The 26,943-nt window shown below is 40.0% G+C and overlaps 1 protein-coding gene across 1 annotated transcript in view; it reads right to left on the reverse strand.

The window, feature by feature from the left end:
• Positions 1–310: 310 nt before the first annotated feature.
• Positions 311–26,943, reverse strand: part of LOC126176949 (probable NADH dehydrogenase [ubiquinone] flavoprotein 2, mitochondrial) — a 42,995-nt gene continuing 16,362 nt past the window's right edge. Inside the window, exons 3-7 of the mRNA XM_049924157.1 lie at positions 20,711–20,773; positions 8,010–8,197; positions 6,657–6,864; positions 3,839–3,915; positions 311–472 (exon numbers count right to left, since the gene is read on the reverse strand). Of these exons, the coding sequence (XP_049780114.1) occupies positions 379–472; positions 3,839–3,915; positions 6,657–6,864; positions 8,010–8,197; positions 20,711–20,773 (630 nt within the window). The 3' untranslated portion in view covers positions 311–378. The remainder of the gene's footprint in view (positions 473–3,838; positions 3,916–6,656; positions 6,865–8,009; positions 8,198–20,710; positions 20,774–26,943) is intronic.

The following is a 26,943-nucleotide window of genomic DNA, read 5'->3' on the forward strand; positions in this document are numbered from 1 at the left end:
ATGTGAACAAAAGACCATTCGCTTGTCTAAGAAACTATTCTTCCACACAACTGCCTGCATAATTCTTGCTTCATTTGTGGTCACAGGATGGATAGATAGATAGAGAGAGAGAGAGAGAGAGAGTGTGTGAGTGAGTGAGTGAGTGAGTGAGTGTGTGTGTGTGTGTGTGTGTGTGTGTGTGTCCATCCTGGAACTTACATTACTGAAGTGAATACTAAAATAATAATAAACAGAGGAAAGCACCTAAAGATCCATGTAAATAACAATACCAGTAAGTAAAACATAAAACATGTTACAAATGCACGACATCTATTGTTACCAACATAAAATATTTATTAATTACATACACTTTTATTTAAATGATTACTTTAACACAGTTCAGAGATCTGAGCGCACTTTAAAACCAGGGCCTGGAGGTTCTCCCTTTAGTGATGTGAGGCCGCCTGCTGGTTCTGCAGCATAACGGCCATTCCTGAAATATAAAATTAATTGGAATAGTGTGATAAACAGCAATAAAGGTGCAATTAATCAAAAATCTTTGCTTTCACAGAAATATATTATCTGCTCCTGCAGTAACTATCATACGTTATTTATTTGTAATTTCCGCTAACAGTCACTTTTATTTGTTTTATGTTCAATCAAACATAATACAATGCATTTAGAACATAACATATACTGCAATAAACAATGGATATGATCCTTCACTAATTAGTACCATGTCACAACAGATAAAAAATAAACTGAACAAACAACATCAAACTACACTCACAACTGACAGTGCCCCAGCAGTCAAAATATGTAAAAATTCCATATCTTGGAATGGTATCTGACAAATTAGCAAGACTACTCAAAAACACAGATGTAAAAATCAGCTTCAGCACCAACAACCACATAAGTAGGAAGCTTATTCACAATATGAAATCACCTGATACAATATTGATGCATCTGGCATTTACAAAATTGCCTGCAGCAATGCAATAAATATTATATAAGCCAAACAGGCAGAAATTTCAGAACTCAAGTCAATGAACATTTAGACTGCTACAGACTCGACAAATGTAACGAACCAGCAGAAGTAACTCACATTAAAGACACAGGCCACCCTTTGAAAGTCCAAGACAACCTCGAAATTTTACACAAAATAGGAAAAAGTAAAAGAGTGGATGTCATGGAAGAAATGGAAATTTTCATTCATAATACAAAACATGGAAATGACACTCTTAATGAGATAACCAAATTCAAATACTCAAAATTCTTCAACAGTTTGAAGCCAGTTCTAACTCAACAGATTCAAGATGTTTCAAAGTAAATAAACAGCTACAAATCTGTCAGTACCAAGAATATTGATACAAAATCTCGATAACCGATACTGACAAGGGAACCTCCCCATCGCACCCCTCTCAGATTTAGTTATAAGTTGGCACAGTGGATAGGCCTTGAAAAACTGAACACAGATCAATCGAGAAAACAGGAAGAAGTTGTGTGAAGAAAAAAAAAAAAAAATACGAACTGAATAGTCCATGCGCAAGATAAGAAACATCAAGGATAGTGTGAGCTCAGGAGTGCCGTGGTCCCATGGTTAGCGTGAGCAGCTGCGGAATGAGAGGCCCTTGGTTCAAGTCTTCCCACGAGTGAAAAGTTTATTTTTTAATTTTCAGACAATTATCAAAGTTCAGGCACTCACACATAATAATCAACTTCGCTCTCCATAATTCCAGGACATGTTCAGATTTGCTTGGACATATGCAGGATTTGACAGTCTACACACAGAAAAATTTGAAAACGTTAAAAACATATGTTTTGACAGAGCACAGGGAAAACTGTGAAACTGTTGCACAGTTTATGTGACAAACTCTTATGTTTTCATCACTTTTTTGGGAGTGATTATCACATCCACAAGAAAACCTAAATCGGGCAAGGTAGAAGAATCTTTTTACCCATTCGCCAAGTGTACAAGTTAGGTGGGTTGACAACATATTCCTGTCATGTGACACACATGCCGTCACCAGTGTCGTATAGAATATATCAGACGTGCTTTCCTGTGGAGGAATCGGTTGACCTATGACCTTGCAATCAAATGTTTTTGGTTCCCATTGGAGAGGCACATCCTTTAATCTACTAATCGCACGGTTTTGCGGTGCGGTCGCAAAACACAGACACAAAACTTATTACAGTGAACAGAGACGTCAATGAACGAACGGACAGATCATAACGAAAATAAAGAAAGTAAACTTTTCACCCGAGGGAAGACTTGAACCTAGGACCTCTCGTTCCGCAGCTGCTCACGCTAACCACAGGACCATGGTGCTCCTGAGCTCACACTATCCTTGATGTTGCCTATCTTGCACATGGACTACTCAGTTTGTATATTTTGCTTTTTTTTTTTTGCATAGTTCCATACAACTTTTTCCTGTTTTCTCGATTGATTTGTGTTCAGTTTTTCAAGGCCTATCCACTGTGCCAACTTATAACTAAATCTGATGGGGGTGCAATGGGGAGGTTCCCTTGTGAGTCCCATGCTACAAGTCCGCCATCTTGTATTAAGTACATAATATTTACATGTTGAAACAATTTGTGCAGTGAATTGCGTTGAAAAACAGTGACAAAAACAAAGTGCAGAAGTGTAACATTACTCAACAGCCCTGCCATTACACCAATGATGTAAGTGAAGCTACAAGGTGATAAAATCATAAGCAATCATCTGTCATATAAAAGCCTTTCGCATGATTTTTGCAAAACACAACTGATGCAAAACTATCTGCATCCTATACCGGCTGTGATGTCATACAAAACCAACATGAAAAATCAGCAGAAGACATCACTGACGTTCATTTCTGGCCATCCACAGCCCCCCCAGCCCCCACCCCCCATATGCCACACCAGCCCCTACAGTAACGAACAATGGACAAAAAGTTCTAGGTTAATTTAGTTTAAGACAATTTATTTTTAAGCAACATTTCTATGTATGTATGTTCTAAACATGTTTTATTATGTTTCATTAAACATAAAACAAATGAAAGTGACAGGAAACAGAAATTGCAAATAAATAATTATCCCACAGTCACGGTTCTCAAATGTAGCATTACGGCTAAAAATAACAATCATATGTGTCTGGCAAAAGCTATATCAATATGATTGAATACCTGTCCTAAACACTTATCATGGATGATAATTCAGTTTTTGTAACAACCTTTTTCTTCCTTTTATAAGATATTTTATGCTAACTGGTTATCTCAAATAATGTTATTGACAATGTAAGGGAAAGACAGATTGTTACTTACCATAAGGATGATTTACAGTGAATAGCAATCTACATTTTCCTTATATTGTTGATACTTCTACCTGCAGTTTCCACTGGCAAATAATTTTATGTTTGTAGCTAAGATGAACAGCTGAAAATTAACTAGAGAAGGGCTGATGAGATGTACTAACTAAGAAACAATTGTGAATCTCTGGATTTCCAACAATAAAAAACAGTTACTCTGTCAACAAAGAAGAGACAAAGTAAACAAAACTTGTGCAAATTCCATGTTACTAAATGCACTTCTGGCCTCAATGAATCCAGTAAGAGAACTACACTCAAGAAAAATCAGAGTACAGGCAGAATGGATATGCACAGAACACAAGAAAGGTAAAAAGGAGTGAGTGTGGGTGGGTGTGTGGGTTTGAGAGTGAGTGTGTGTGTGTGTGTGTGTGTGTGTGTGTGTGTGTGTGTGTGTGTGTGTGTGTGTGTGAGAGAGAGAGAGAGAGAGAGAGAGGGGGGGGGGGGGGGAGGGATAGGGGGGAGAGGACGAGGGAGAGAGGGGGGGAAGGGGGACAGTAGCTTCTGAGAAAATACCTTGGTCCAGCTTTAGGCTGCTTTCCATTCTTGAGGTCATCCAAAATTTCTTCAGTATCTTTCACAGTTAGGTCCTCCTGTACACATACATAAAATGCACAGCTGTAATATGTACAAGTAATTATCAGGTATGAAAAAGGATTGACATGTGTGTGTATTCTCCAAAATCTTAAAGATCTGATCAACACGGGTACTAAATAAAGACTGCTCTAAGGCTTATGGAATGAAAATATTTCCCTCTTGGAGTAAAAGGAAGAGGGAAACTATTAGGAAGAAGACAAATAATTCCGCATTTGTAATTGCAACTAGATCCTAGAACTGCAGAGATATTGGAAGCGCAAGGTCCAATATGTTATTCAATCTGTTACTGGGTATTCAGCAAGGTGGTGGTGTACGAAAATTCAATCATGCAGGACTTACCAAAAATATGATTTTCTTCCTGCTTTCTTCTGTGAAACAAATTTTTGAAGGCCATCCTCCCCTTTTCCACATAAGAAATAACCACATAACACACTGCCTCTACCACATCTCTCTTGCCTGACTATTTGATTATCTGCTTGTCATCATACACATTACCTCTCTGAATGCCAGTTTCTCCTATCTGCAGGGTCTCAATAGCACCCAACAATAATTTTACCAGTGCCCTACTAACTCCCAACAAGCCTTTCTTATGAATACAATAAATTACACTTTACAATTTGCTGCTTTTCCTTTCAAAGTTATGTATACCACAAAATTTACAGCCAACAAATGGACACTCTGGCACCGTCCTATATGTACCATCTTATGGGCTTCTGACAGAATCCTTTCTGCTCATCCACAACACAGTAGCTGCATTCAGCAAAAGTATATGCCATACATTGGAACTTCACATCTATCCTCATTCACAGAAATATGGTGTCTCCAGTTCCCAAACAGGCACTGCATGTGAATAGGATGCAGTTCCTAATAGGACTGTGTAAGAGGATCTGAACATGTTGAAAATTGTAGCATATTTTGAAGTTGCTTGCCCAACATCTCAATGCATTTTTATGCTCTTTATATCACATTCAAAACCACTTTGTGCATAACTGAAACATAAATTATTTCAATACTCTGGTGTATGTTTTCTTTCAATTGGCCAACTGATTTAGGGTTATTTCATGCAAGTTTTATTTTAAATGTCCACTTACAGAAAAATCATTACCATGTACATTATGTGAATGAGGCAGCCACAAACAAAAAGTTCCAAAAAGGTGAAGATAACCAGATATACTGGCCGTGCTTTCGAAGAACAATGGGTCAGTAATTCGACTACCAGAAACCACATGCCATACTTTTTTTTATGATGAAGAGATATTTGATGCCCAATGTAAGGTTTTTTTGTGGACCAGTACTGATTAATTCAACTATTCACATGGTAACAAAACCAAATGTCATCACTCAAAAAAATACAGTATCAAGTTTACAATCAACAATACTTTTAAGCAACCAATTGCAGTACTTAACCTTCTCTGGACACTACAGTGAAGTGCATGGCATAAAGTACTTCCCATAGTACAAATTTTAGGGCGTTTTCCCATCGCATTCACATGTTGAACACAGAAAGAATGATTGCTTGAACACTTCTGTCTGCTTTGTAATTAATCTTATCTTCGCAATTTGTATGAGAGGGATATGAAGGGGGTTGTAGCATACTCTTAGACTCTTCAGTTAAAGTTGACTTTAGAAACTTTCTAAGTAGGCTTTCACAGATAGTTTGCTTCTATCTTCAAGCACCTGCCAGTTCTGTTTTTCAGCATCTCCACAATGCTATCCCTTGTGTCAAACAAACCTTTGACCATTCATTCCACCCTTCTTTGTATACATTCAATATTACCTGTTAGTCCTGTTTGGTATGGGTCTGACACACTTTACTATTAGTCTAAGGTGGTTGCGTGAGTATTTTGTACGCAAGCCTTTTAGTAAACTAACTGCATTTTTCTATTATTCTACAAATGAACCACATTTTACCATCTGCTTGACTTTTGACTGAGCCTAATGTGATTGTTCCATTTCATATTCCCGCTGATTGTAACACCGAGCTATTTGAATTGACTGATTCAACTGTGACTCACTGATATTGTAATCATAAGCTACTATCATTGTGAAGTGCAAAATTTTACATTTATTAACATTTAAAACATGTTGCCATGAACATTTAAAACATGTTGCCAATCTTTCCACCACTTTGAAATCTTAATAAACATGTGACTGAATGCCTGAACACACAAAACGTGGTAGGGTTTCTGGTATATGGACTTAAGGACAGAATGACATTATATATGATAAACACCTGTCTGTTGCAAAAGCCTCCTGACAGATTTTTTCAGGTTAAAATTAATTTTTTGCAAAATATTTACAACTGTTTCCAGACTTCAACTGAAAAATAATGCGTAAGTTTATAATTAGAAGATCAGCACTGGATTGCCATTTCATCAACATCTGAACGCTTCTTTTTTCAGTACTGGAGTTCAGGAACGGTTCACAAAAAATTTCACGAGTCTTCTCAAATGAACCAGCACAGAAATGCTTCAACTATACACACACAGAACTGTAAGTACACTTTCATTCATAAAAAGTGGCATACTTTGCTTGAATATCTCACACTACGACAAAAAGATACTCACACCAGTATCAAGCAACAAATTAAGCTGTTACAATTACCCTGTCATAAGACTGGGCTAATGGGAAACTATTAAGTCACAAGTCAGGTTGCGTTTATCTTTGACATACTGTACATCGACAGTTACAAATACATGTAAAATAATGAAAAAATGTGAACCCTGATTGTACTTACATAATAGTCATCATTGACCTGTATCATGGGGGCATTCACACAAGCCCCCAAACACTCTACTTCCGATACCGTGAACATCCCATCTTTTGTCGTCTCCCCAGGTCCTACTCCTAATTTCCTTTTGATACAGTTCATAATATCATCAGAGCCTCTTAACCAACAAGGTGTTGTTGTGCACACTTGCACATGGAACTTGCCAGTTGGCTGCCTGGAAAAAGAAAGCACATTTTAGTACTCAAAAGACACAGGAAAAGTATGCACTCTAAATATTCTGAAGTTTTTTACATGCAATGTTTATGCACACAGAGTGGAGGTAGTACACAACAGTCTAGCATACATATGAGCCTTACAGATGTAATAAATCACAATGTGGATTTATCGTGCATTTATCATGGTGCTTTTTAACGCAACCTCTGAAACATAAGGAAATAGGTGTCGATGGCAAAAAAGGAAAGAATAATTCAGTTCCCTAATAATGGTTCCTATGGACGGAGATAGTCATAGCAGCTGGGAATCTCCTTGTAAAACCACTAGTGGGGCCATTTGGTGGCTGCAAGAACTGTAAGGAACAAAAGCAAAGCTTCTGTTTAATAGAAGGAGAATTAAACATGAAAGCATTTAAAATAATTTGGGTCAAAGGACAAATATTAAAAAATAGGATGATCATGGGAGATTTAAGTCCTACAGATTAAAATAAGGTAAAAGATTGCAGAACAATATATTTTCATGGAAGTCTGACAAAAATGTTCTATGTGGTAGAATAAAATAACTTGGGAGAAGAAATGAAGCACATACATGTCAAACGGTTTTGCCACAATCAGAATTAAAATGACACTAACAAAACCTGAAGGAAGGTACTGCTGAAAGACAAATTATTGGGCCATTCTATAGCCGGACAAGATACGACAAAGTAGAAAGCTTATCAATGTTTAGTATTTTAAATGATCACCACCTGATTACCAATTGTTGTCCTACTAGTGAAGGTATGCTTTTGCGAATCTCCTAAAACATGTAACAAAGCACCTAAACAATTATAAAGGGGGATACTGTTCAAACTAGAATCCAAAGCAAAGTACAATTTGCCATATTTCATGCATAATGAACTCCTGTGATCATGGCAATCTTTGTTCAACATGTCCACATTTCACAAGAATTATTTACTGGTGTCCATCGAAGTTCATTTTTCTTGTGAGGGTGCTTTTCAGATGTTTAGTGATCAATGTGAACAAAAAATACTGTACAGAACTGGCCTCCAGTAACAACTTCCATAATTATATATAGGCTGTAGCAACATAACATGTCAGAAGAATGCAGCTCATTAACAAATTTACTCCTACCGTCCTTCAACACTACCTCATAAACATTGTGTAGAACGTTGCAACTTCATAGACACGCATTCGTGGCATGCCAAGAAGTTCAGCAACATGGTGCATTGCTGAAATTGGTAACCATCCATGTTGTCGTTGTGCTAAGTCGAGCAAGGGAATGACAGCAGCTCTTTTATGTCCCTCAGGATAAATTGCCATTATGGCTTCTGCCCTCTGTGAAAAGAAAAAGAACATGAAAAAGAATATGGAAGATAAATATTTTAATATGCTTGTAAAACACACACACACACACACACACACACACACACACACACACACACACACACACACACACGGCAGATAGGAGGTACATCTACATCCCATCGTGAAGTGCATGGCAGAGGGTACATCCTTGCTAAAATCAAGATCTGACAGTTTTTATGTAGCTTCTCTTAGGAAGTGCTTCATTATAGATAACTGCATCCTCTGCAAAAAGCCTGATTTTACTATTAATACTGTCTGCAATGTCATTACTACACAACAGGAACAGCAAGGGTCCCAACACACATCCCGGGGGCACACCTGAAGTTACTTCTATATCGGACAATCGCTCTCCACTCAAGAAAGCATTCTGTGTTCTCTCTGCCAAAAAGTCCTCAAACCGATCATAAATTTCTCTTGCTATGCATATGATCATACTTTTGACAATACACATGCAGTACCGAGTCAAATGTTTTTTTGCAAATCAAGAAACAATGGCATCTACCTGGTCGCATAGATCCAAAGTTTTCACTATTTCATGTGAGAAAAGTGCAAATTGGGTTTCACATGATCGATGTTTTCAAAATCCATGCTGGTTGGCATTGAGGGGGTCATTCTCTTCAAGATACCTTATTATGTTTGAGCTCAGAATATATTCTAAGATTCTACAACAAATCGATTATATTGGATGATGGTTTTGTGGGTCACTTCTACTACCCTTCTTGTAGATGGGTATGACCTGTGCCTTTTTCCATGAACTAGGCATGATTTTTTGTTCAAGGGATCTAGAACAAATTTTACTTACAAGAGGGGCTAACTCAGATGTAAATTCAGTATAGAATGTGACAAGGATTCCTTCGGGACCTGGAGCATTGTTCACTTACAATGATTTTAACTGTTTCTCAACACCATGAACACTAATACTTATTTCATTCATCTTTTCAATGGTATGAGGACTAAACTGGAGCAATTCTCCTGGGTTTTCCTTTGTAAAGGAACATTTGGAAATAGTGAAGTATTTCAGCTTTTGCTTTGCTAACCTTAGTTTCAGTTCCTGGCTCGTTCGCTTGGAACTAGGCAATAACTTTGGTGCCAATAACAGCCTTAAAATACACCCAGAAGTTCTTTGGATTTTGTGAAAGGTTTTTTGACAATATTCTGAAACTATAGTCATTGAAGGCATCACACATTGCTCTCTTGACAGCCAAATGCGTAACATTCAGCATCTCTCTATCTACAGCTCTACGCTTTGTTTTACACCTATTATGCAGCAATCTCTGTTTCTTTAGAAGTTTGTTTACAGTAACTGTATACAATGGAGGTTCCCTCCCATTATGAACTGTTCTACTAGGTACATAGCTATCCAGTGCACGGTCAACTATTCTTTTAAACTCAAGCCAGAGTTCCTCTACATGCTCCTGACCTGTGGTGAAAGTTTCAAGCTCCTTATTGAGATATGACATTACTGATATCTAAAAGGGCCTTTTTTCCCTTTTTTTTTTCAACCTCCAACAGGCTATAAATAAAAGACAAGTGCATAGAAAACAATTATTTTATTAGCATACGTTTTGTACACTTACGGTTACTTTTCAACATAATCACCGTAAAGATTGAGACATTTATTGTACCTATGGAAAAGCTTTGCAAAGCCCTCTTCAAAAAATGTTGCTGCCAATGATTTCAAAGGAGCAGAGCATTGACATTGTTTTGACGATCTTCATTCGTTTGGAAGTGCCGCCCTCCTAGCCACGTCTTCAGTTCAGGGAAAAGGTGAAAGTCACTGGGTGCCAGGTCAGGACTGTACAGCGGATGATCAAAAATGTTCCACTGAAATTGTTCAAGGAGCCATTGGGTTGTGGGTTGCGCCAGCAGTGTGTGGACGAGTGTTATCATGGAGCAACACAATTTTTTACTCTCCACAAATGTCGTAAAGTTTCACAATAAGCAACTGCATTGATAGTGGTTCTGGGCTGCATAAACTCTACAAGCAACACACCTTTTTGGTGATAAAACACAGTAGCCATAACCTTTCTGTTGTTGAATGTTTGTTTGAATTTTTTTGGTTTGTTTGGTGAATTTGGAGGCGTCCATTGCTGTGATTGTCGTTTTTTCCCGTGTGTCGTATTGGATCCAAGTTTCATCTCTAGTAACAATTGATTTCAAAAAGTTCTCTCCTCCATTGTGCTAACGGTCAAGGAAATTCAAAGCTGAGGCCATTCGGTGACTTTTGTGGGTGCCCGTCAACATTTTTGGAACCCAACAAGCACAAAGATTTTTGTAGCCTAAATGTACAGTAACGACAGAGTGTGCGACAGATCTTGAAATTTCAGAATTTCCGTAGACAAAGCAGTTATGGTGAATGTACTGTTTTCTCTAACCATTCTGTCAACTCGTTCAGCAAGGTTGGCTGTAATGACAGACTTGCACTCTTCGCCCCCTTCATCACACACGTCATTTCAGCCATCTTTAAACTTTCGGCACTATTCACGCATTAACACCATCAATCTGAAGTCACTCGGCTCATTCTCCGATGAATTTCTGCTTCACAATTCCATTCTGCTTGCAGAAACCAAATTACACTTCTTTTTCACACTTGGTGGGAGCAACAAGTAACTTCTTGTGTCTACAATGCTGGCGTATAAGTGACAACTGGTGCTGCCCACCAGTACCACTTCTATTCCAGCTCTCTTTTGTGAACTTTCACGAACAGCTGTCTTGGCCTGGCACACACTTTCTTTAATATTACAATCACACTCTGTGACACACTCCTTGTAAATATTGTTGCTTTTCTCTTTACCAATTGTTTAGTGGCATGATATGGAATTGTCTGATGAAAAAGTATTAATAAAAATCACAAGTCTACCTGTATTGTAATGTTTGTGTTATTAACCAACTGAACAGTCTTCAAAATTCAAGTGATAGACACTAAAAATCATTTTACTATGTCGCCCTCTGTAAATGGTCTACATATTTGGAAGGGAAAGGGATGTTATACATGCCAGAAATTTGACTGGATCATGAAAGTATGTAGGAGTGGTAGATGCAGGCACTGAAAGCAATACTGATGCCAGAGATCAGAAAGAATTTAAATAGAAGTAAAAATATATGGGTCAGGCTGCTACACAGGTCATGGACAATGGCTCTTCTATGGCTCATTGGTGGTGAGAGAAACCCCACCCACATCTGACCCCTGCCAATCCAATTAAGGACAGAGTAAAGAATGCCTTCCATCCAGGAGATTCTTAATAGTAAATGTGAGAAGGCTGCAAACCTAATGGACAGTAGTTTGAAATACAATAGTAAAACAAGATAAGAGAAATAATCAGGTCAGTAAGTGTGTGGGGCTAGGAGAGTGTTCCCAAGGACTCTGCATGCTACAAGGGCCCTCTCTCCCCACAGCTGTCCTACCCCCAACCCATTTATAGTCGAAGCGTTAAAGAAGGGAACAGCATCCACTATGCATCAGAGCACTAATCCTGAAACAGAAAATAGGATGCAACAGAAATGGAGCTAACCACATATAAAAGGTATTAAAACGGAGTAAAAAAGGGATGATTGAGGCAGCAGAGAAAGGAAGCGACTGAATAAATACATATAAAAATGCAGTTGATGGAGGTCTGTTTAATAAAACATAAGGCTCTGTTAATGGCTATCAGCTCTACCATAAACACACTACACATTCCTGGCAACAAATGTTGACCACAAGAGATGTAGGAGCATATCCTGTCCTATACATGTTTTTAAAGCCATCAGTGTAAATGACAGTAACACCCTGGTGAAATAGATGCTGAAAGGTGATGGGAGAGACAAACCTTAGGACCTTGAAATAGATTGCTCTTAAATCTTGGCCTAGGTGTTGACTAAGGGAGGGAAGGGGAAGAGGGGGGAAATTTGCAAGGAAAACATGGGGGTACACATTCTAAGGAGGTTAGGTGGAGGTCCTGGCAGAGGATCTCAAGGCACATTTTCACTTACAATCTAACCAGAGGGTAGGTGTCTGGGAGTCAATGCACCTTGTATGCAAAATACAATTTGATGTGTTGGTTGATTAGGAAATTATCTGATGACTGCAGAAGTGAGCAAGGGCTGGTACATTTGGAACTGAAGAGCAAAGATCTCCTTCAGCAAGGAAAATGTCTTAAGGGCCTAGTCCAGAAAGCGCCACTGGCCAATCTGATTCCACGATGAACTCAATCCAAACTGTGTGTGCTGCTGAACCATAAACCCAGCAACCATATTCCAATACAGACAAGAGCAAGGTCCAGTAAATATGAACGAGATTAGTGCGACCAGCACCCCAAGAGGTGTGGGCAAAGAAGTAGATCATGTTAAGTTTACACTTGCGGTTAGTCTAATTGGCAAATGTGGGACCAGCCATGTCAGCTTGTGGGATATCCAGGTTGGAATGCTCACAGTCAAATACGGAGAGCAGATGAAGGGAATTCACACACACCTTGTTACTTAATATGGAGATACAACAAAATGCAGGTACACGATAAAATAGCATACTGTAAAACACCACAGGTACTCTCCTCACTGGAGCTCAACAACACATGAAAGGGTCTCATTATCTTGCACTTGCATTATCAACAGTGAGGTCCCCATGAAGACCCTGCCTCTTCAGGAATGCAGTGAACTGGAGGAAGCAGTCCCCAGAGGCTGCATCTACTGACATCTTCGTGCAGGCACACTTGACCAACAGTGCCACAGCTGGTTGCTATGCAGGGCATCGTTGGGCTGTTTCTTGATGAGAGAGAAGCAAAAGAATGTGATGTGATCTTCACCCCCATCTCAATACAGGTAATACTGGCTGAGGTAGGGTGGAGGTCAATGGGGGCAGCCGTGTTGCAATTGCCGATCTGTCTTGAAAACATCAAGCTGTGATGGGGAAATGCTAGGCTGTAGAGGTGGCTGGGTAGTGGGTGTGGTGCCATCAGGCTCTGTTTGCAAGTGTTTTGTCCTAGGTGCTCTGTGGTTAAGGAGGCATCAGTCAATAACCTTTATGTAATCACAGATAATTTGATGTCACTGAGAGAAAAAATTATCATACTGACCTGAGTCTGTGGTGGAACATGCATTGCATTCTGTACATGTTTGTCCACTGCTGATGCTGTGAGGGTTGCTGTCTCACTCATGTAGGTCACGTGGAAAGATTCCTGCGGCCAAGTGTCCTCAAAGGCAGCTGTGTATAAAGTGGCAAACTACTGGTGGTGCCAGGTACAGACTCTCTGTGGATTTCTTGCATAAAATCTGGAGAGATATGGAAGTGACAGAGGAAATCTGCACCCAAATACAGCTGTTGAACAGTGGCGACTGCCATGGAAATTTGTCATGTAGGCCAATGTCTATGTTGCATGTGACAGTTCCACAAAGTTTGATAGGACAATCATTTGTCGTGTGTAGTTGGGTGGCAGGTGTATTAAGCTTCATTGGTGATTTCTTCCTGGGGATGGAGCTCGCTTCTGAGCCGATGTCAGTCAGAAAGTATTGATTTTTGAGTGCTAGCACAAAGAGTTGGCCACTTTTGTTTAGAGGTGGGGCAAAATTAGTTTGGCCCTCATATCGGAGCTATGGATATCATTTTCATATGCTGCTATTTGGATCATGTCTTGCATTTGGGTGGTTGCACTGCATAGAGCAGATGCGTGCCCTGTCACCAAAACAAGAGTTGAATCAATACCGCCATGGTCACGACAGTCCAACTGTGTGTGGAATGTTACTGTTCACCACGGGGGAGGTGGACACAGCTGGCCAAAGGGCAGCGGCCTCACAGTGGGGTCTAATCTCTCCCAAGCATGCAGAATGCATCACGTTAGCTGCTAACGACTACAGACAGCATATTGTGCTGGGAACGTGCTGGTGATCGCCATTGTTTGGTAATTTACATGTTGCTGTTGCTGCACGACTGCAAAAAATCTACCAACCACGACTAATTTGCATTCCATCAATTCTCTCTCATGCAAAATCATTACCATTTGTATCTGTGGTGCCCACAGCATAACATCCCACATGAACAATGAGGTGATAGATGCAAAGAGATGTCTCAAAAGCTGCAATGGCATTCTGTTGACATGTGTATCCTCATAAATCACTGATCATAACTGACACTCTGCCAGTGGTGCAATGCCTCTTTGGCAGCATCAAATTTGTCATTAGCCTGATGTGCTAACTGACATCACGGATAATGTAGGTGTGGTCTCCTATGGTGCTCAATAAGTTGACAAACTGGCAAGTGTAATTGGAGATGCCATGACTCTGTAGGATGTAGTCAATGGTTACAAACTATGTTGCTCAGTGCTCCTGTTGGGATGGCAGTAGTTTGGGATGCAAATGCTGTATATATGCTCTACAAAACTTTTGTTGTTGGTGTGCTGGGTTCTGTGGTCTGGGGGAGCCAGTAGATGAAACCCCATAGACTGTGTAGCACGGATGACAATCAAAGAATCATCTCGCACGGCTTTGATAGCTAGTCTCGCCTTAAGGTTATGAATGGATTCAACTGGATCATGCTGGACAGATGGACCAGTAAAATCTCATGAGTTGCTACTGTGTAGACCTGGAATAGTTGGCAAAATATTGCCTAGTTGATGTGAGGAAGCTCTGAACTCATCACCAAAATCAATGACGAGGTTACGAGTCGTCATACATTGCTGGTGTACACTTGCACCCCTATTGTAGTCCAGGTTTGTGAAGTATCAAAAAGTTCAAAGTTGTGGTAATAACTTACACACACACACACACACACACACACACACACACACACACACACACACACCAATGGGAGGACTCGAACCTTCGACAGCGACAGCTGTAAAGTATCCTGTTATGGGATAGTGCACGCAGAAAACAAAAAAGAGCCAATGCAGCACTGAGCAAAGGAAGCTGATTTTTACAAGAAAGCAAATAAGGAAACATGACAACAGTCAGCATCTCAATGAAGGGAACATAAGAGATCATCATGATCTATATTAAGAATTGTCATTATATCAATACATGTCCAGAAGGATGTGTGTGTGTGTGTGTGTGTGTGTGTGTGTGTGTGTGTGTGTGAGAGAGAGAGAGAGAGAGAGAGAGAGAGAGAGAGAGCACAGTCTGTCACCATAGATTACACTGCCACAGGTAAGATCGGAATAAGTCACTGTCACAATTGGTGGCTGCAGTGGCATAGTCCTGGTCCTTGTGCACAATACTGGAGACTTCTCTTATGTCACTCAGATTCATGGTCAGCTTCAACCACTTGTGTCAGACTGTCGGAGAGTCTATAAAGGCTGCCCGGCGTACGGATACCAGGAAGTGGGTGGCATCAAGTTGTTTTGTGGATGAAAAATAGTGTCGGCTGTGTCCAGTGATCACAGCACCCTTGTTACTGTGGCACACTGTTGCAGTGCAGTGGAGCTGTGTTAGCTGCAGGCATCTGAAAGAGCGTCAATCCACAAGGTAATACTATGTGGTGTGTATGCTGGGTCATCAGACACCTGCCATACACTGCAGATAGAACACCACTTTCACATTTCACATATACTGAAGGCTGATTTGGGTAGTGAAAAACATTATATGAAGCACCATGAATGTCACTTTCTTGTACATGTTGTCTGTAAGAGCAGCAACCATGGGACAACAATCAGGTAAAGAACACTGATTAAGTTGCACTAGCTGCTGCTGTTTGTTGCGGGGTCACCAATGTAGGAGCTCCTGGTTGGAATGTTTGTAGTGAAATGGAGAAAGCAGATGAATGGAATGCACACACACTTTATTGCTTACTGTATTTACTCGAGTCTAAGCCGCACTCGAATCTAAGCCGCACCTGAAAAATGAGACTCGAAATCAAGGAAAAAAAATTCCCGAATCCAAGCCGCACCTGAAATTTGAGACTCGAAATTCAATGGGAGAGAAAAGTTTTAGGCCGCATCTCCAAATAGAAACAAAGTTGGTCCACTGTAATATGAGAACATTTAGGTCGAATGAATGACGATACAGCTACAGTAGTTTGGTTCGAGTCTTAAGCTTAGCAGGTAAGCTTTACCAGGTAGCCATTGCTATGCGTCAGGCACTCTGTCCGTATTTATATGGGTACCCTTCCTTTTTCACGTGCTTCGTCTGGTTTGAATTGATTGCTTATTTTTCTTTGATCTGATAAGCGCAGTTTTCTTTGTTATAGGTGTTTACGTCGCTCTACGCTGAAAATGCATTACTGTACTGTGTCATGCATTGTTTGTCATACTCTGATACTGCGTGTTTACGGCCTGTCGCCGATCGTGGCATGGCTTGCTTTTGTGCGTGCTACCGCCGCTTACAAATTAAAAAAAGAGAGAGAGAGAGAGAGAGAGAGAGAGAGAGAGAGAGAGAGAGAGAGAGAGAGAGAGAGAGGAATCGTCTCATTAGCGAAACAATGGCAAGAGACTGCTACTTCTTGTTACTTACACTGCTGCTTTCTTTGATAATGATCAACAAGAACCAAATAATAGACTGCGTATGATAGAAGATGTTCTGAACGAGAGTTTAGCGAAAATTTTTCTCCGTTTGAAAATCTTTGCAGGCGCCTCTTTAGTACATTGCATTCTGCACAGAAATTAGAGTCATCTTAGATTTAAAAATCTAGTCAATTGCCTCGCTTCATTTCTGACTGTATCACTGTTTAGCATAAGAATAATACGAATATAAACATGACATGATATGTATATTCTTCTGCATTTGCTGTTGTCTTTTGTGGTTTATTACGCAGACAGGATTTAAATGAGATAGCAGCAAACACAAAACAATACACGGCAAAATGTTTATATTCGTATTATTGTTATGGTGACGAGAATACTGCATATGATTCACAATTTATAAAAGTTCCTATTAGCAACCATCTCTTCTCACAGATAGGAAAAAATTCAGAATGTAGAGTTGGCCATATTGACAAACATCCTAAACATTCTTGCCAGTCAGGTTTTCGTAATACATTGAAATGCTGCTACATTCGAAGATGAACAATACGGAATTTGTATTTACTTCGTTGGATAATGTATGAAAATGCAGTGGTCGAAACTCGGCGCGGAGAAAAAAAAGCTTGTCTTCCACCCTTTTTTTAAAAAAAATTATTTACTGACGCAGAGGTTTTGGCGCCAGTATTTATCTTTGTGCCTACAAAGCATTCCTGTGTAGTGCTACATATATTTGGCAGCAGAACTAAGTTGTGGCGGCACCCACCGACGTTTTTAAGAACTTCCGCTTGCTTTGCACTCGATTCTAAGCCGCAGGCGGTTTTTTGGATTACAAAAACCGGAAAAAAAGTGCGGCTTAGATTCGGGTAAATACGGTAATATAAAGATAAAACAAGATGTGTGCATGATACAACAGCATACATCAGACAGGAAAACGTCAAAAATACTCTTCTTGTGGGAGCTTAACCACACACAAAAGAGTCTTATTCTCACAGGGGCATTATTGATGGTGAGGTTCCAACCCCTCCCCCTCCTCCTCCAACTTGTCATTTATGAATTTTAAAAGTAGCTGGGTAAGAAAAGGACACTAACATTTTCGCAGAGTGGACTGCAAGGTGTTCAGTAAGAACAGACATCAGTACAACTACTACCTTAAAGGAAGACATCCCAAACAGTTGCTGACCCAAAAGACCTTGGTTTACAGCTGCAATGAAGAGGCACATGCTCCCAAGGAGGAGACTGAACACCCCAGCATTACTTCTTACTGTGTTTACTTAGTGACCTTAGTGTGAAGGTACTTACAAGGGAGAAGGGTGGTCTGAGAAGGATGTTGCTTGAGGCACTGCAGGATGCTTTGATGATCATGAATAGCTGATGCAATGTATTTGCTCTGCAATGGCACTAGCTGGCATTGAAGAAGGGCCTGTAGAAAGGCTAACAGCAGTTCCAGCAGCAGGAATGCCCAAAACCTTGTCAATGCAATCTGATGAGTGGGGGTGAAAGCAACGGCAGAGGTACATAACTGCCACTTGGCTCTTGTACAAACCCACTGTGGTTGTTAATCTACGGGACAGTGACAGCAAAGGCGTAAGATTGGGAGGAACAGATTGTAAGGCTGATAGCCGAAAAGGTGCCCTGGGCAGCACTAAAGTGAACAGGAGTACTGCCATTGGGAACACACATCAAGATTGAGGGGGGGGGGGGGGGGGGGGGGAGGAGAAGGCTGGTCAATCAGAAGGCCCCTACATACAAATTGGTGTGCATTGTAAGCCACATGTTGGAGGACAAAAGGGGGAAGAATTGTTGGATTAAAGTGGTCAGTCATCTCAAGCTGAGTAAGTGCTGTGCCTGAAGGCAAGTAAATGGCGATAGCTGGGGTTGTTTGTGCGCTCTCTCTCTCTCTCTCTCTCTCTCTCTCTCTCTCTCACACACACACACACACACACACACACACACACACACACACAGAGAGAGAGAGAGAGAGAGTCCCATTGCTTCCATTGTGATACAGAGAGGAGTCCACCCTGTGACAAGACATGTGCATATCAATGTACAGACCCTTCCAAATGCTCTACAGGCCAGCATGGTTCTGACAGAGTGCACAGTAACCTTGAACAGATGGGAAATGATCAGCACTGAAGTGTGTTTCTTTGAGAGCAGCATTGATTGCAGAACAATTAGTTGTCGTAGTTCCAGTAGTTCTACTGGATCATCACATTTACTGATTAGGCATGAAGTGGCCTCGGGAACAGTTCACACCCCATGATCACTGTCATCAGTGGAGGTGGAATATCATCAATGAGCACTGGTTATGAGTTAGATAGTGTAGTGGAAACTGCCACCTCCAGGGTCACTGGAGTAATCTTTCCCCACAATTTCTTCTCCTGTTCCACAAATTTTAACAGTCAGAATTCTTGAGAGCTTAATCTGATGTGGATGTAGGAACAGAGAAAGAGTGGGCAGCCCTGGGACCCACAGCCTGTGTCTCCTTCAGCCATTAGCTGGTGACAGCTCTCTGATCTGTTGATTTCCAGAGAGTGAGTTCCTGAATGGGAGATGCCGGAGGAGAAAGCTGCTTCTCCAGCTGGATGCAGGAATTCGTTCCCAAAGATGGTGCTGCAGGAGCCACAAGTGGGAAGGGTCTATCACCCCCACGGTCAGGTTTATTCATGCAACTACCAGATGTCGACACTGACTGAGTAAATTCACCAGCTACTGCTGAAGACCTGTCCACAGTGGTGGCAAAGGTTGATATCAATGAGTCTATTTTTTCTTGCCTTCAAAATATGAGAGACGATCAGTGACCTTCAGTTCCTGGATTGTGTGTTCTTGGAGTTTGTTAGGACACTTTGGGTATTGGGGAGGATGATCATTCATGCAATTGACACAGACAGACAGGAGCACAAACAGTGAATTTTTGTGAAATGGCCAACCATAGCCTCCACAAATTTGGTCATATGTACACAGGAAAGACATACATCCAAAGTGCTAGCATTTTAAACACTGCATCGGGGGTGGGAAATACTGCTTCACATCACAGTGGTAGCACATCAGTTTCACCTTTTTTGCAGATTAATCCCTCTCAAAATTGAGGCTGAATGGGCTGGTGTCTATTCTGTTGTCTTGTGGGGCTTGAATCATACAATGTATGAAGGGGAAAACTTCAACACTCTGTCTGTGTAGTTCATCTGTCTAGTATTAGGTCCTCGTGAAAAATCAATTCCTCCAGCATGTTGAGATTCTTATGGGCTGTGATGATAACAGATACATCATTGAGTTGTTTACAAGAGAGTAACACCAAAGACTGGGTAGGGTTTGAAATCTTAAGATGTAATTTGCTAAGGGAAGAGAATTCAGCGAATAAGTTTCCAATACTAAAAAAAGAAGAAGAAAACCCCATTGGTTTAACAGAGGGAAAGGACCCATCACCTGTTTGGGTGCATCCAGGAACTGAGAGGACAAAGTCACTAGGGTTTTCTTTTCCTGCCATTGCGTAGCCAAGGAGGAGAAGTTTCTAGAGTCGTAACAATTGACACTAAATTGCGGTCAGTCTGAAGAAACTGCCAAGGCCTCACACCACTGGCTGATAACTTTGGTCATTTCATGATACCATCTGCTCCAAATGAGGGCTTCTCTCATGAGCATCACCCATCCAGAGCAAAGGCCACCTGGCATGATGGCCTGTACTTGGAGTGCCGGTGCCCTCAAATACTCCTTGGCATGTGCAAGGAGATGACAGCTCTCTGTGGTCAGGAGGGCTACTACTGTATACAGGTACCTGACTGGCTGCCATAGGTGACCTCCACATGGCCGAAGTCAGTATAAAGTTTTGAAAAAGGTGGAGGTCAAACCCAGCTACTGGGACCAAACATAAATTACCGAAGATATATGGTGTAAAACAGGGTAACGAAGTGTGAGAAGCCAGAACTGATGGCCTATGAGTGAGTTAAATTGTCAGCCAGGAATTTGTCCTACAGATTAGAGTTATATTCCACCAAGGACTTTCAATTAGCATATGCATATCAATTGTCACAAAATCCATTGCTTTTTGCAGCCTTACCTTCTTATTTGCTTCATTAAATTCAAATGGAATATCTGGGTTGTTTTCTTTGGAATCTCTGTGCTGAAAAATAGAAGCAATATTAATGCATGCTGTGTTACAAAGTTTTCTTCACAATTAAAATCTAGGTAATGGGTATATAGAGTGACAAAAAATGGAACTGACACTAAGTGCTAATTTGACAAATTCTTAAGAGTATAATCTTAACATATGCTCCTTGAATAAACTGAATAGATAGTATACTGAAGGAACCTCTTGAACCTCTGCACAGCAGGAACTGGTAGTCTGAGTGTGAACAAAGAGTCATTAAAGTAATTCACTGATATGAAAGTGCTCTTCAGATTTATCTATGTGAAGGTTAATTTTGCAATTCTGAATGATACTGATGATTACTCTTGAATTTAGGACAGGGGTTCATTATTAATAACTCTGCATGCCTCCCCCTACCTAAAAATGTATTTGAACAACATTGTAAATGTGAATAAACTCTTTTGTGAAATATATGTACATACTGTTGAACTAATTGCAAGTACATGCAGCATAATCAAAATGGCAAAAAGTAAATACTTTTTGTTACTCTTTATTACTGTAACTCAAATCAGTTTATGCTCTTGCACTCACGAATTTACAGAGTATATATAAATATCAGCTGACTGCAAGATTTCATTCTGTGTTATGTTCAACAATTGGATATAATAAATTTACATTTTACTGTAATATTGTTTTCTTGAAAATAACACGTTTGGCAGTTACTAATGCAGCAAATAATTAAAAGGTTAGTGAAAAGCCTCAGCCGCATTGTCTTTTGAGTTGGCACACACAACAGAACTTTAAAGTCTCTTGAGCATGTGGCCAGATTGATTGATTAATGTAGAACAAACATTTGATGGTGTAACATGTCGTCATCATGATTAGGTAATTCCTGCAGACTGACATCCTGGACTAGCAGGTGCGATATATATATACCGGTTGTCTCCCCCTTCCACTAACCCTGTGTATGGGCTGCACAATGTGCCAGCTGCTGTCGTGGAGATAACTTGTGCTCCAGAATTGAGTGGCAGTCCTCTGTCTGCACTCCGCCTTTGCTGTGCTCAGTGTTCCATTTCCACTGCATTTAGAGAATTTTCTGTGCTGGAGCCCACACTTGACTAAACTGAAATTCACTGTCCTTGTTGACGAGGTTCTCATGTAGCTGGATTTTGATATCCTCCTTGTATACACAGTCCCAGTACTGGGAAGAATTTTGTATCTTCACATTTGACTTTTGTAGTTGGTTTCAAGCCAACGTTCAGAAATTGCTGATTTTGTGGTCTACTGGAGATTGATGTGTCATTTGTGTTCCATAGAACTTTCTTCAATTGTGTGAATAGTTCAATCTATGCATTCCTGCACTCACATGATATGTAACACACTCCAGATTTCTGGAGTCCCAGATCATCGTTTACTTTTGCTAAAAGGGATTTGGTCTTTACCGGCATGAAGTACATACATTTAATATTTTGTTGTCATAAAATTCTATAGATTTTTCCAGATACATTACCTGTGTATGGAATGTAGGCTATCTTTTTGGGCTGGTCTTCATCAGGTGTTGGCTGTAGTACAGCATTTTGTTTGAAGGCACATCAAATTTGGTGGTTGCTATAGCTGTTTTTCTGGAACATGACCCTGAGACGGCCCAGTTTCAGTTTTAGCCTTTCTTTGTCAGAAATTACAAAAGTTCTGTGGACCACCATGCTTAGCACTCCTTCCCTTTGTGATGGGTGATGGCAGCTAGAGGCATGTGTTCCATCTGGTTTTTGCCATTCCTGAACATCCATGAATGGCAGCTGACCATTTTGCTCAACCTCCAAGGTGATAAATTTGGTTGTGGATAGACTTAAAATGCTACAAGAAAACTTGAAGCTCATCTCCCTAGTGAAGCCAAATGGTGAACATATCATCAACATATCTGTAAAAGACTCAGTTTTAATTGTGCTGAGTCTAGTGCCTTGTCCTCAAAGTCGTCCACGTATGTAATGGCCACCACAGGTGACAGAGGACTACCCATAGACACGCTATCGTCTCTTCATAGTAATCTCCAAAAAGAAAATACGTGGATGGGAGCACAAAATTGAAAAGTTTGGTGAATGAAGGCCCAAATTTCTTTTCAATAAGTTCTAATAACTCCTTTAGTGGAACTCTGGTAAAAAGTGATACAATGTTGAAACTGACCACAAGATCTGAACTGGCCAATGCGAGTTCCCGTAAATACTCCACAAACTGAGCTGAGTTCTTGACGTGGCGCTCACAATTGTCAACCAAAAGTCTCAAAACTAATATCAAGTGTTTTCCAAGCTGGTACGTTGGTCATCCTATTGTAGTCACTACTGGTATCAAAGGTGTGCCCTCTTTGTGTACCTTTGGAATCCTACAGCATTTTGCTCTCCCTTCTGTAAAAGCTGTTCAAAGACGTTCAGTCACCTTGCACTGCTTCTGGCTGGTTGTTGTTGTTGTTGTCGTTGTCGTCATCTTATAAGCCGCATCACCCAGGAATTTGGACATTTTCTCTTTGTATTCTGCAAGTATTACTAAGATGGTTATGTTCCTCTTATCCACTGGGTGGATGGCAATGCCTGGATTGTAATGCGGAGAATGCAGTGCACTCCTTCCCAACTGGACATGTCATGCCTTGGTGGTGCGAATCTGGTGAGAGTACGGCAAGATTACCACCATATCTCCTCTGCCATATTGTTCCACTCCGCTGATGATTTTTGTGACAGATAGTGCTGTTGGTATTGAGGAAAAGTTTTAGTGTTTCTCAAGGACAGACAAAACATTTTCATTGATGGCTTTCTCTGTAAGATTCATAGTGGTTTGTCTAGTCTGTTGTTTTGGCTATTTTGATGCTAGCCAGTTGAATTTTGAAGACTGCACAGATGCGTTTTGTTGTTGTAGGAGGAGGAGGAGGAGGAGGAGGAGGAGGAGGAGAAGCAAAGAAACATACTGGTGTGAACATAAACAGAAACCACAAAACAGGTGTGGTTGTCCTAGACTGAAAGCACATCAATGAGGTGTTCGAAAATTCTGGACCTGTTTAAACTCTCATTGAAATGAATGCATCATCTAATAAAAGAAGAGATAACATACTCTACAGACAAGTGACACAACCTGATATTTCATATTCTGCAAGTTACATAAACATTGTGAAGATCCACTAAACAAGATTGGCTTAGAGTGAAAAGTTTTAAGGTATTTTCAGGGAACCAAGAATTTGCAACTATGTTTCACTAATGAATACTCCACAGAAATAACTAGATACTGTGGTGCAGACTGGGCCAATGATCCAGTAGATAGGAGGTCTGACACTGAGTACATTTTCTGTTCTAGAAAGGCAATATTACATGTAATTTGTGCAAACAGCAAATTGTAATGATTTCCACTGCTGAAGCAGAATACAGGGTGGTGTGATCAGCTGGGCAAGAATCTCTGTGGTCATCAGCATGGGAGTAATACAACATTCATACACCATGACAATGAAAGTATAGTCAAGACAACTATTTTTTTTTCCTTTTTTTTATTAGAGTTAGTTTTACAGCACCTTCCCACTTGATAATGATCTTAGATTGAAATTGCAATTGCGTGAACTGTAATAAAAGATACAGTTAGCTGTGAACATGTCATTTAAAAAAGAGCAATAAAACTGTCATCTATGGACTGCTACCAACCAAGGACAAAACACACAGATATACATCTGCACATTCTCAGAGAAAATGTTGTGAGGTCAAGAATAAAATCTGTTTATTAAAGGGTGTGACATTGTGGCTAAGAGTCTGTTGAAATGGACAATACATGAAAACTATTTGTATTGTGTCAATAAAATTTGTTTACATTCTGGTGGAAATGTTAGATATTAGAATGCAAATAATTTTATGTTCTCACAATTGCTCATGTAATTAAAAAGTGTAAATAAATATTAGCTATTGCAAGACTTTATTCTGTGATGTGAATAATCTTTGGAAATAGGGTTGCATTCTTCTCTACTAGTGTTTTCTTTTATTGCAAATAACTACGTAATTTATCTTTATTTATACCAAACAAAACTGCACGTTTAACCATTACAAAACACAAATTAAGATGTAAAACGTATACTAAGTAAAATAGGCATCTACAAAAATTGTAATTAACTTTTACAAGAGGCCTAATTTTCAAAATTTTCTAACAGTGAATATGAGCTATTTCTAACAATAAAATAAACAGTACCCAAAATATAATAAAACTTTTTATAGAAAAGGGAACCTCAGAGGTTTAGAATAAAAGCTTTGGTCTTCATTGTGTCATCTGCAAAATGTGGAACACTGAATTCAAGAGGATTGACAGGCAAGTTGCAAACTCCATGACGTTTTCTTTAATGTGGCATATACTAGCATTTGAGAAACATGCCAGACATTTTAGGACAAGTAATACTATCCACACACAAATCTGTTCAAAAGGCTTGTTTCCATTCTAATACAAGTCAACTGCACACAGCAAAAATAATATTGTTTTTCCAGAATTTAAGGCATGGAGAGACAAGACATCAATAACTCAACAATCATTTGCCAGCAGAACAAGACTGAAGGTCCAGAAATCCTTTGGACAAGTACTACAAATGTGAAAATGACTGTTTCATATAGAACAAAACCCTCTCACAAGATATCTAGCCTTATCAAAGGTACTTTCACTGCCGGGCAGGACGGTTTGTGTGCTCCAGCAAAGTTGAGGACTGTGCCAATAGTAACACAGCTACTGACAGCGTCACCCACACCAGACAGGCCTCGGCAGAGGAGCAAGATGAAGTGTGTCTTTCACTGGGTAGGAGCAGCTCTATAGATGTAGGGAAGCCAACCCTAGTGGAGTAAACCCCAAGGAAGGGATTCGGACCTAGGGCTACAAACTCCACCTTGCAAAATGGAATTGTAGCAGATACTACACATGGGACTTGCAAGGGTATTGATTTCAAGACAAAAACCTGATAAGGGGAAAGGTTAAGGAGAAGGGAAATAGATATTATGATAGCTGCCTGGAATGTGACCACACTTACAAGAACTGGCAAACTGAAAGAAATTAGAGGAGAAATGGATGAGTATAGAGTGAAAATGGCAGCACTACAAGAAATAAAAAGGCAAGGACATGGAATGATAGCATCGGGAAATCCTATACTACTGATATATAATAGACACAATATGGACCATATTGGTACCATCTTTCTTAATGGTAAGTCAATGAAGGCAAATTTAATTATAAAATTTTAGGGTGTTTGCTTGCAATTTAAGACAAAATTTTTTAATGTTATGGTGTTGCCCCTCTGGAGGATGCAGAGGATGTATTTTACTCCAGACTTGATGAGGGAGTCAGCAAAGTTCAAAGGCATGATGTGAAAATGATCATTGATGATCTAAATGTAACAATACGAAAAGAAAAAGTGTATAGAAATTTTAACTGGAAAAGAAAACCTGCTTGAAGTCAGTGAAGATAATTATCTAAGGCTGATAGACTTCACCAGTGGGAACACGGCAATGATACAAAGCACAAGGCATCCAAGGAATGACATTAAGAAGTGTTCTTGAGCTTCATCACACAAAGTTACCCAGAAGCCAAATAGACCATGTTATAATAGAAACAGATAGAGATTATCAGATGATGTGGAAGTTAGTAGCTGTAGAGAGCAGACGAAGACACAGATCATTAATTTGTGCGGATAAGGTACAGAAATAACATAGATATGCCAAGAAACAAAAACAGCAGGGGGGAAAAAATGTAAAAAGTTTACACATTAAAGAAAACCAGGAAGAATATAAGCAGAAATTAGAAGACTTTTGTGACAAGGAAGTGCACATGGAAGGAGGGGGATGTGGAAACTAAATGGTAGATTCTGAAAACAAGTCATCAATGTGGCCTCAGAAGAAGTACATGAAGGAATCCCACAAGAAAAGTTAAATAGTTCGAAAGGGAGTGTTCACTGGTAATCCGAAAGAGGAAAGAGGAAAAGAAGGCTGCAAAGGATCTAGCAGTGGAAGAGTACAGTAGTTGTTGTGGTCTTCAGTCCTGAGACTGGTTTGATGCAGCTCTCCATGCTTATCTATCCTGTGCAAGCTTCTTCATCTCCCAGTACCTACTGCAGCCTACATCCTTCTGAATCTGCTTAGAGTATTCATCTCTTGGTCTCCCTCTACGATTTTTACCCTCCACACTGCCCTCCAATACTAAATTGGTGA

Source organism: Schistocerca cancellata, chromosome 3 (assembly GCF_023864275.1).
Source record: "Schistocerca cancellata isolate TAMUIC-IGC-003103 chromosome 3, iqSchCanc2.1, whole genome shotgun sequence".
In the NCBI taxonomy this organism is placed as follows: Eukaryota; Metazoa; Arthropoda; class Insecta; order Orthoptera; family Acrididae; genus Schistocerca; species Schistocerca cancellata.